Source organism: Sinocyclocheilus rhinocerous, unplaced genomic scaffold, assembly GCF_001515625.1.
Source record: "Sinocyclocheilus rhinocerous isolate Xijiao unplaced genomic scaffold, SAMN03320098_v1.1 scaffold835, whole genome shotgun sequence".
NCBI classification, from domain to species: Eukaryota; Metazoa; Chordata; class Actinopteri; order Cypriniformes; family Cyprinidae; genus Sinocyclocheilus; species Sinocyclocheilus rhinocerous.
The window spans coordinates 1,239,681-1,251,494 of NW_015647431.1; the positions used below are offsets into that span (position 1 = coordinate 1,239,681).

Consider the following 11,814-nt stretch of genomic DNA (forward strand, 5'->3'; position numbering starts at 1 on the left):
CAGACACACACACACAGAGACACACACACACACACACACACATACACACACACAGAGACACACACACAGAGCCGTGAGTTTGACTGCTGTTGTGTGACTGGATGAATGAGAGACAATGAATGGCTCTGTTTTTGTTTTGTTGACATTTTTAGAAATCATAGAATTTTTATATTAATGCATTTGGCAGATACTTTTTTCCAAAATGACTTGTATTGCATTCAAGGTATATATGGTTTATCAGTTTACGCATTGCCTGCGAAAAGTGTGGGTCGGTAAGATTTTTTAAATGTTTTTGAAAAAAACGCATTTATTTGAATTTTTACTATCACTTTTGATCAGTTTAATGTGCCATTGTTGAATAAAAGTATTTCTTAAAAAAATAAAACTTACCAAAGAACTTACTGATCCCAAACTTTTGAACAGTAGTTTATCTAGAGGCCTTGTGTGTGTTACCTAATTAAATTAATTAAAAATAAATAAATAAATAAATAAGAAGTAACTAACAATCTATAAATTATAAATAAATGAATTAAAATAAGTAAATTAATTAATTATAAATTAATTAATTAAAACCTAATTATAAACAAATAACTAAATAAATAATGTATTAATAAATAATTGAAATAAATTAATTAATTACACAATAAATAGGTAAATTAAAAAATACATTAAATTAAAACAACAAATAAATAACACAGGAAACCTAAAAATTCCTAAAAATCCATCTGTTGATGAGTTTCTGAATGCTTTTGGGGAGGGTGATGGAAACATGTTCAAAAATTTTTTTTTTATTATTTCTGCAGAAATGACCTTTAAAATAGTTAAGACAGCATTTAGCTAGCTATGCTAGTTCACATCATATTCACATGAGCTGTGTTACCTGCGGCGTGGTCAGCATGTCCAGACTCCAGGAGCACATCTTGCCGTCAGTGGAGATGCTGATGAGATTGTGAGCGTTCTGCGTCCCCACCACATTCACACAGTACACCGGGTGCTGCAGACACACAGAGGATTGAGAACAGTGCAGATGAAGATGATGAGGATGATGCAGATGAGGAGGTGTTTGTCTGTGAGTACCGTGTGAGCCGAGGCGGAGAGCGGCGTCCTCTGCACAGGGGTGCGTTTGTTACTGCGGTTGTCCCACAGGACGATCTGCCCCGAGTACGTGCCTCCAACCACCAGATTAGGATGAAACTGTGCAAACGCTGCTGACATCACTGCAGACTGAACACACATATTCCATGAGACATAATATTTGATCAAATAAACTGACCAAATGACTAATATTAAAAACTACATTTATTTTAGCATGTACTTTCTTAACCTTCTGTTCACATATTGACTTTGTGGACATATCACCTCTCAGCAGACAGATGTTGAAGAATTTCTAGGTTTACTGTGTGCTTGCTTGTTTGTATGTATATGTATGCATGTCTTTATTTATTCTTTCATTTATGCATTGAATTCATTTGAATTAATCATCCATCCATTTTCCAAAATTCTTGTGCTCTTTTAATGAATTATTTATTTTATTTTATTTTATTTTAATTAATTCATCCATCCATCCTCAAACTTTTAATTAACTGATTTTTTAAAATTTATATTATTTATTATTTAATTGTTTATTATTTTTAATGTATTTATTTATTTAAATGAATTAATCCATCCATCCAAACCGCTTGGTTAACTCATTGATTAATTTTTAAATATTTATTCTTTTTAACGTAATAATTTATCATCATCATCATTATTATGTTTCTCAACGATTCTCAACTTATTTCTATGGCAAAAATAAAAGTCCCAGTCTGATTTACAATCTTTTTAATTTTCATGAGATAAATAAGATGTGCTCTTGAGGACAAGACCAGAATAATGCCAAGACAAAACAATAATTGACATTATTTAATGCATATCTTTCACAGAGATATGCATTAAGCTCATCACCTGGCAGTGGAAGACATATTCCGGTGTGGTTTTCTTATATTTCATGTTCCAGACGAGAGCCACACCGTCGGGCTCATGTGGAGCGTCTTCATTACTGCTGTATGACGCCACCAGCAGCTCTGGGTACTGATGGGAAGGACAGAAAACAGGACAAGAGAGGGAAACTTCACTGGAATAGTCATAAAAAGCAGTCACAGAACAAAGTTTGCATGATCACGTACCTGCGGTGACCAGTCGAGACAGGTGACGACTCTGTGTTTAGACCAGCGCTCGTCCGCAAACTGTCTGTTCAGGGAGAGTTTGGCTCCAGCCTGAGACTCTCTGACACAAACACAATTCCACAACAACAAATGACACATCGCACACCAGAGACAAACCACATCTGCTGACAGATAAACACACTCACCCCTCTTTATCCTGAAGGTCTCGTCCGCTGTAGTCGAAAAACATGTCCACCTGCTCAGAGAGAGCGCGCTCCACAATACGAGAGCTGTGGTCAAAGAAAGTCACAAACTCCTCCGAGTGAAGAATCTGCTGCTTCTCTTCCTCCGTCAGCTCATGAGGGGGCGCTACACACAGTTTCCTTCAGCAGTTGAAAAGCTGCAACTCAGCTATATTTCACATCTAACTATATTTGAGAGCACTACCTTCCTCTTCCTCTTTCTGAGAGTCTTTCTCCTCTTGATGCTCCAGAGCAGGCTGTGTCACTGCCAAATCCTCCTCCTCTTCCTCATCTACAGACAGCAGTGAAGGAGTTCAGTTTCATTCGCACACTGATGCATTAAAGAAAAGCAGCGTGTGTGTGTGTGGTTTACCGTCTTTGTGATGAGTCTGTGTGGGCGTCTGGGTCTCTTTTGTGTACGACACCAGCTCTCTGGGCGGGAAATTCACCTGCGTGACCTTTGACATGCCCAACTTCAGCGGGCCACGTCTGCAGAAAATACAGATGCATATGTTAAGACCAAAAAAAGACTGTGGGACACTGTAATAACAAATAATGAAATGAAATTTTTTTTTTTATTATTAATTACAAATATTGAGTAATTAAATGAAAAACAATAAATAATTAAATTAAATTAAAAATAAATAAACAACTATTTAAAAAAAAGAAAAATAATAAATATCTAAATTAATTAATTAAAATAAATGATAAACAACAAACAAATTAATTACAAAAATGAAACAGTAAAAACGATAAATAATTAAATTAATCAATTACAAAAAAATTATAAAACACAAATTAAAAATAATAAATAAATAGTACATTAATTAATTAAAATTAATTATTTAATTACAATTTATTTGTTAAAAATAATTACTAAATTAAAACTAATAAATAAAAAATAACAATTAAATGTAATATAATAAATAACTACATTTTTAAAACTAATAAATAAACAAACAAACGGCACGCAGAAAACCCAGAAATTAATAAAATTTCATCTGCGGAGGTGTGATAACATGTTCACAAAGTCAGTATGTGAATTACAGGTTTATGGGAGGCTTGAACCTGTGCAAGGATGTCAAAATAAAAGGTTGAGGGAGCCTTATGAAGTAAATGCTAAACTAAATATAGTTTTAATTCTGTATGTTACACAAGGAACATTCCATGTTGGTCAGAAAAGGTAGATATAGCAACAGTATGATGTCTGAATGCTTTCCAACAGGAAATAAGATTGTACAGTTATATTGACAAATCATGGGTCACTCTTCCTGGACGCTCTGTTTAATGACAAGCGGGGGGAGTCTGATGGAAACATGTTCAAAAACTATTTTTAAATTCTGAAGAAAATACCTTTAAGATAGTTAGACGGCATTTAGCTAGGGGTGTTGAAGGGACATGTAAATCACATCGTTCATCATAACCATCCATCCATGAAAAAAGCAAGACATCAAGACTGACAGAAGGATAAATGAAGGAGTGGCGGGTAATAGAAGGAGAGAATGCAGGTAAAGTGCAGCAGGAGTGATGGTTAATGAGAGAGAGAGAGAGAGACAGCAGTACCCGAGCTGAGAGTCTGAATGGAGCAGTAGAGTAGAGGGGTCAGAGTCCCAATGAAGAGTCCTGTTAGAGACACACACACACACACATGCAGGCAGACACGCATGCAGACAGTTACACGGGAGAGCAGTTATAAGAGGCGCTGTTATACACTAATATGCATGTGCATGCACACACACGCTTCAGATGAGCTTCACATACTACACAATGCAATACAGAGAAACTCACTAATATAATAAAGTTTATCTGCATGTCTGTGTTTATTAGGGCTTGGCGTTTTAAACATGTGATGGTTGAAATGTGTCGACTGTTTTTGCTGTACCAGGTCCACCGTGGGAGAAAGTATTAAAATCCCTTCTTTTTCATGTGTTTTAACATTATGATAGGACTTATGCTTAAAAAAAAAAGCTTTAAAGATTTTTATTTTCAGTTTTTCAAGATGTGAAAAAGTATATGAATACTTTCTTAATGTACTGTATGTAATCATTGAAATTTTGATACACTAAAAAAAAAAATAAACGCACTAAAACTGAAAACAGTGCCAGCCTGCAGTGACGAGTTTATTGCACTTTTTCCAACACTTTGAAAGAAATGACTAATTAAGAAAATAACTTTGAGTTTCTGAAAACTCAAACCATTTAATAAAATTTTATAAAAAATTTGTGACAGATTATAAGAATGGGGAAAAAAGATGAAAAGATGTTAAAACATGATGAAAACATTTTTACAGTGAAAATGAGGGAATGTGAAATACAGAGCGTGAAGCAAAGTTTAGTTGTCCTAGTTGTTTAAGTTTGCCAGGCAACATATTAAAATCGATGTTTTGCATTGCGAAGCTGTTTTTTAATAATTTATGTCATGAATAATGAAGAAAAAAAATAGGATGCAGAATCTTTATTTTGTAAATTATTTAATTCAGTTAATTATCCAAAAACAGGCATTATCACGTAGTATTTTAAAGTATAAACTATATTTTAATAGAATTTCAAGCAAAATGAACTACATCCCCGTTCATACGTTTGGGGTCATTAAGATTTTCTAATGTTTTTGAAAGAAGTCTCTTCTGCTCACCAAACCTGCATTTATTTGATCAAAAACACAGTAGAAATCGTAATATTGTGAAAAATTATTACAATTTAAAAGCCAGTTTTCTATGTGAATATATAGAAAAATGTAATTTATTTCTGTGATGCAGCGCTGGATTTTCAGCATCATTACTCCAGTCTTCAGTGTCACATGATCTTCAGAAATCATTCTAATATGCTGATTTGCTGCTCAAAAAACATTTCTGATTATTATCAATGTTGAAAACAGTTGTGCTGCTTCATATTTTAGTAGAATAATTTTTTTAGGATTCTTTGATAAATAGAAAGTTATTTGAGATAGAAATACAAATGTCTTTAAAGTCACTTTTAATCAATTTAACACATCTTTGTTGAACAAAAGTAGTAATTTTTTTTTTTTTTAAATCTTACTGGCCCCAAACGTTTAAATGGTAGTGTATATAGAGTTATGTTGATATAAATGTATTTCTGATGTCAGTGTACACATGTGTGTCTCACCTCGGCCCCGTGCCGCCCTCTCCTGAGTCCTGGCTGCCTGTTTCGCTGGGTGTGCCCACTGATTTGGCAGAGGGGGACATGGGAGGGGGGACTAAATAGTGAAACAGACACGTATCTTCTGTTACCACATGCAGAGGTTGCACTACGCACACACACATCCACATGCGCAAGCAAAGCCAAGGGGGTGTTTGACATAAAAAAAGAGCAAAAAAACATGAAAATAAAAAAGTAGGTAAGCAACAACAAGCGAGAGCAGGGTGGTGTAATAATCACGATGAAGCAGCAGCAACAAAGAGGATTGAGCAAAAAAAAAGAGAAGACAAAAAGGACAGTGGTTAATATTCATGCAGGATCCACATGCGTTAAAAAGAGATCAGTGCTCAGTCCAAACCAAACCAAATTAATTCATGAAGAAAGAAGAAATAATGAACACTGAAACCAGAGGAAATGGATAACACACTAAACAAATGAGTTTATTTTAAGGTTTTAGGTTTCTGTCAGGTGGTCAGGATAAACCAGCTTAGGCAGGTTTAAATAGGTCATATAATATGTTTTTTAAGGAATAATAACTGGTATCCAGTTTTCTGCTTATTATCTCACAGCGACACAGCCGTGATATTTAAGGGATAGTTCACCCAAAAATGAAAATACGCTCATCATTTACCCTCATGTGTTCCAAACCGGTTTAGAAGATATTTTGAAGAATGTTAGTAACCAAACAGTTGACGGTAGCCATTGACTTCCATATTATGGACAAAGATACAATGGAAGTCAATGGCTACCGTCAACTGTTTATTAACCAACATTCTTCAAAATATCTTCTTTTGTGTTCAGCAGAAGAAAGAAACTCATACAGGTATGAAACAAGTGGAGGGTGAGTAAATGATGCCAGAATTTTCATTTTTGGGTGAACTATCCCTTTAACATGTAAACTGTGTCGCTGTGAGATAATAAGCAGAAAACTGGATACCAGTTATTATTCCTTAAAAAACATATTATATGACCTATTTAAACCTGCCTAAGCTGGTTTATCCTGACCACCTGACAGAAACCTAAAACCTTAAAATAAACTCATTTGTTTAGTGTGTTATCCATTTCCTCTGGTTTCAGTGTTCATTATTTCTTCTTTCTTCATGAATTAATTTGGTTTGGTTTGGACTGAGCACTGATCTCTTTTTAACGCATGTGGATCCTGCATGAATATTAACCACTGTCCTTTTTGTCTTCTCTTTTTTTTTTGGCTCAATCCTTTGGTTTTGCTGCTTCATCATGATTATTACACCACCCTGTTCTCGCTTGATGCTGCTTACCTACTTTTTATATTTATCTGTTTTATTTTCATGTTTTTTTGCTCTTTTTTTTTTTTTCAAACACCCCCTTGGCTTTGCTTGCGCACGTGGATGTGTGTGTGTATGTAGTGCAACCTCTGCATGTGGTAACAGAGGATACGTGTCTGTTTCACTATTTAGTCCCCCCTCCCATGTCCCCCTCTGCCAAATCAGTGGGCACACCCAGCGAAACAGGCAGCCAGGACTCAGGAGACGGCGGCACGGGGACGAGGTAAGACACACACGTGTACACTGACATCAGAAATACATTTATATCAACATAACTCTATATACACTACCATTTAAACGTTTGGGGCCAGTAAGATTTAAAAAAAAAAAAAATTACTACTTTTGTTCAACAAAGATGTGTTAAATTGATTAAAAGTGACTTTAAAGACATTTGTATTTCTATCTCAAATAACTTTCTATTTATCAAAGAATCCTAAAAAAATTATTCTACTAAAATATGAAGCAGCACAACTGTTTTCAACATTGATAATAATCAGAAATGTTTCTTGAGCAGCAAATCAGCATATTAGAATGATATCTGAAGAATCATGTGACACTGAAGACTGGAGTAATGATGCTGAAAATAAAAAAAAGAGCAAAAAAACATGAAAATAAAACAGATAAATATAAAAAGTAGGTAAGCAGCATCAAGCGAGAACAGGGTGGTGTAATAATCATGATGAAGCAGCAAAACCAAAGGATTGAGCCAAAAAAAAAAGAGAAGACAAAAAGGACAGTGGTTAATATTCATGCAGGATCCACATGCGTTAAAAAGAGATCAGTGCTCAGTCCAAACCAAACCAAATTAATTCATGAAGAAAGAAGAAATAATGAACACTGAAACCAGAGGAAATGGATAACACACTAAACAAATGAGTTTATTTTAAGGTTTTAGGTTTCTGTCAGGTGGTCAGGATAAACCAGCTTAGGCAGGTTTAAATAGGTCATATAATATGTTTTTTAAGGAATAATAACTGGTATCCAGTTTTCTGCTTATTATCTCACAGCGACACAGCCGTGATATTTAAGGGATAGTTCACCCAAAAATGAAAATACGCTCATCATTTACCCTCATGTGTTCCAAACCGGTTTAGAAGATATTTTGAAGAATGTTAGTAACCAAACAGTTGACGGTAGCCATTGACTTCCATATTATGGACAAAGATACAATGGAAGTCAATGGCTACCGTCAACTGTTTATTAACCAACATTCTTCAAAATATCTTCTTTTGTGTTCAGCAGAAGAAAGAAACTCATACAGGTATGAAACAAGTGGAGGGTGAGTAAATGATGCCAGAATTTTCATTTTTGGGTGAACTATCCCTTTAACATGTAAACACGTAAGGTGTGTGTTAATATGTAAATCTGTCTGATGAACAGAAAAATGTTGAAGAAGTTCAGAACAGGTCATGGACCCTTTTCTCATTTCCAGTCCGCCAATAGCTTTTCTATAACTTTCCAAAAGAGGAAAAAATATCAACACTCAGCATTCACGCAGCAGTGTTAAAGGTGCAATAGGTGATTGTCTTCAGAAACATTTTTTGTTATGCTGGTTGAAAGTCTCTTCACATCCTATGATGTTAATAACAGTGGAAATGCATCAGTCTGTGAAAAGGGTCCATTTATAAATAGTCTTTTCTCACTGGAAAGAAGGTTTTGAGTTCTGAAAGTGACAGAATATACATATATATATATATATATATTCTTCCGATATTACCCCTTTTTGTCATTAGGCTGTAGTTTACTATTAAGAAAAGCATGCTTGTTGCTAACATTTATTAGAGACAAAAGCCTAATTTAATTTCCCATGCTGCTTTGCTGTTTCATACCCATGGAGGCGTCCACTATCCCCATGCTCTGCAGCAGAGCCTCTGCCTCCCTCCTCTTGTTTCAGTATAACAAAGACAAAGAGATCAAATCCCTGCAGTTCCACCACAGCTCACCTCTTTCTTCTTACGTTCTTCTTCTTTCCTCTTCTTCTCCTCTCTGATCTGGGCCAGTCGCTGTTTCTTTCTTTCTAACTCTGCTTTCAGCTCACTTTTGTCAGACATTCTGCCAACAGATTTAAATCAAATCAAGTCTCGTGGGTGTATTTGCAAAGAAAGCCTTTAGATGTTTGTCAGTAAACCCAAAAGACTGCACAGCATATGCAGTGGTATTAATTGTGACATAATGCAATTACAAAAATGAAACAGGTAACACTTTAAAACGACAAATTATAAGACATTTTATTTATTTGCTGCTGCTTATATTTCTGTGGTTTTGATAATGGTATGAGTTATAATTCAATGTTAAAACAATAATTATTACAATTATAAATAATTATAACCAGTGATATTTTAGTATCTTTGAAATACTACAGATTTGTTGGTTTTATAATTAGATTTTATTTTTATATTTTGTTATCAATTTAAGTTTTAGCAATTTTATTAGTTTTTTTTTAATTTTTTATATGTCTATAGAGTTTCTTTGTACATTTTTGTTTATTAGTTTTAGTTATTTCATGCTTCAAGCTCAACTAAACAAAAAAGAGAAATATTACTTGAAAATATTTGTTCAGTTTATTACTAAAATAAACTAATTTTACTTTTTTTTTCAAAAGTAATTTTATTTCAGTAAAGTAAATTTTTTTTTTCATTTAGATTTATGCATTTCGCTTTTATCACTTTTATCCAAAGCGACAAAAAAGGAACAAAGCTATTTGTCAAAGAGTCAACAATATTCACAACACAATGCCAGGTTTATTAGACAACTGGATTTCAAGTAACTTTTTTTATGGTTTTAATTTTAGTTATCAGTTAACCATAATAACCCTGATTATAATTTATTATCATATGCTGTTTCATATTACATGAGCAGTCTCTAGTGGCCATTCAGAGAATATCACACACATCTGATGGCGCTGAGGTCATTCTGGTCCACAACACCTCCATGAGCATACTTTAGTGTTTCAGAGTTGGGCAAATGTCAGAATTTGAGAACTGGCTCCTTTTGATCCATATTATGTATGTATTTATTATTTAATTAATTAATTTGTTTGTTTGTTTGTTTGTATGCTGCTTGGATTTATTGAGTCTGTGTTGAACAATGATAATGCCTGCTTGTTATTTGAAGAGGTCTAATAAAGGTTTAAAAACAAATTCAATAAAAATGAACATCAATTTCAGAATTTCAGATGTCTATTCATTTTCAGCTTTCATAACACCATCTTGATTAATTATAGCAATTTATTCTCTCACATGTAGAATGCATTAGAATCCATTTAAAATGTTATTAATTTTGTCTAATGTTTCTGGAAATACTCTTGTGTGTAAACATGAAACATTAAAATCATTATTACTTACAATAGTTATATTAATTTCTTAAATTCTACTACCTTAAACTCAAACTTGAATTATAATTCTGTGTCTGTGCTACTTTATATTAAATTCAGGAACTGAACTGGAATTGCATGAGGTTTTTAAGTTTTAAGATGGGCACTCATCCCTGTTTTCAGTACTTGAATTTTTTTAATAAGAAATCAAAGTTATTTACTTCATGCACAATAACCTTACATAATATAAAATAATTGATTATTGATGTTTACTAAAAGACAGCTCCATGCCCATGTAGCCTGAGAAGAGTTTGTTCAATGATACCACACACACACACACACACACACACACACACACAGAGAGAGAGAGAGACACACACACACACACACACACACAGAGACACACACACACACAGAGAGAGAGAGACACACACACACACACACACACACAGAGACACACACACACACAGAGAGAGAGAGACACACACACACACACACACACACAGAGACACACACACACACAGAGAGAGAGAGACACACACACACACACACACACACAGAGACACACACACACACAGAGAGAGAGAGACACACACACACACACACACACACAGAGACACACACACACACAGAGAGAGAGAGACACACACACACACACACACACACAGAGACACACACACACACAGAGAGAGAGAGACACACACACACACACACACACACAGAGACACACACACACACAGAGAGAGAGAGACACACACACACACACACACACACAGAGACACACACACACACACACACACACACAGACACACACGGGGCACTCCTGTAAGAGTCCCGGATGGTCAGTCGATATGGCTGCATAGCGAAAAACGCCGGTGAAAGCTCGCAAACTAACATAAGATCATCAGTTTGGAAACATAATTGCTCAGGGGGTCATTAATGACATCTAATTAGATTATTTGTTGGTCTGAAGTGCATTAGATACATCATCTGTCTGGTTGCATCAGCTGTGAATTTATGTTTCTTTTTTCCCTAAACCATTTAAATTGATGTTTTACAAACACAATGCATTAGGAATTCATCCTGTGCTTTGTTTTAAATTAATTTCAGTAAGGTATTTTATAAGGTTATAATGTAAATGAGAGTTGAAGCGCACACGTCAGACGACCTCTCGGCAATCAATGAAGAAACATCGCCATTAAAAACACACAATAATGCAGTCTAAACACCAAGAACCCTACTGCTTAATAAAGAAAAACATTACTCTTACTTGAAATAAAATGTTAGCGGCTCGGAGTCGTTATGGAGAGGATTATTCTTCTGTCAGCTGACTGCTAACTTACTATCCTCTTGTTGTGACAGCAGCGGCAGCGCTGAGTCTGGGATGCGGCTACGGGTGCCGTGAAGGGCTTTTCTCAATCACAGCGGATGAGGCGTTGCATAAACTGACCGCTAGAGAGCGCACCTTCATTTCATTGATTAGTGATGGACTTTTCTGCCTTTTGCACGCAGCATAAAGCCTACATAATTTACTGACGCAGATACTTAATAAAAAAGTTACAGTTAGATACAAAATAATCTAAATAATTTAAATACAAAATAAATGGAAACCCAACAAAAAAATACACAAAATTATCAAGTTTTGAAGAAGATTAT

The 11,814-nt window shown here is 34.8% G+C and overlaps 1 protein-coding gene across 1 annotated transcript in view; it reads right to left on the bottom strand.

Annotated features, from left to right (window-relative positions):
• LOC107709079 (cytoplasmic dynein 1 intermediate chain 2-like) overlaps window positions 1-11,559 on the bottom strand; it is a 15,850-nt gene extending 4,291 nt beyond the window's left edge. The window contains 12 exon segments of the mRNA XM_016513468.1: window positions 881-994; window positions 1,078-1,224; window positions 1,945-2,070; window positions 2,166-2,265; window positions 2,351-2,513; window positions 2,592-2,678; window positions 2,760-2,875; window positions 3,950-4,009; window positions 5,509-5,599; window positions 8,675-8,788; window positions 8,791-8,897; window positions 11,429-11,559. Coding sequence (XP_016368954.1) covers window positions 881-994; window positions 1,078-1,224; window positions 1,945-2,070; window positions 2,166-2,265; window positions 2,351-2,513; window positions 2,592-2,678; window positions 2,760-2,875; window positions 3,950-4,009; window positions 5,509-5,599; window positions 8,675-8,788; window positions 8,791-8,896 — 1,224 coding nt within the window. The 5' untranslated portion in view covers window position 8,897; window positions 11,429-11,559.
• Between the last annotated feature and the right edge of the window lie 255 nt (window positions 11,560-11,814).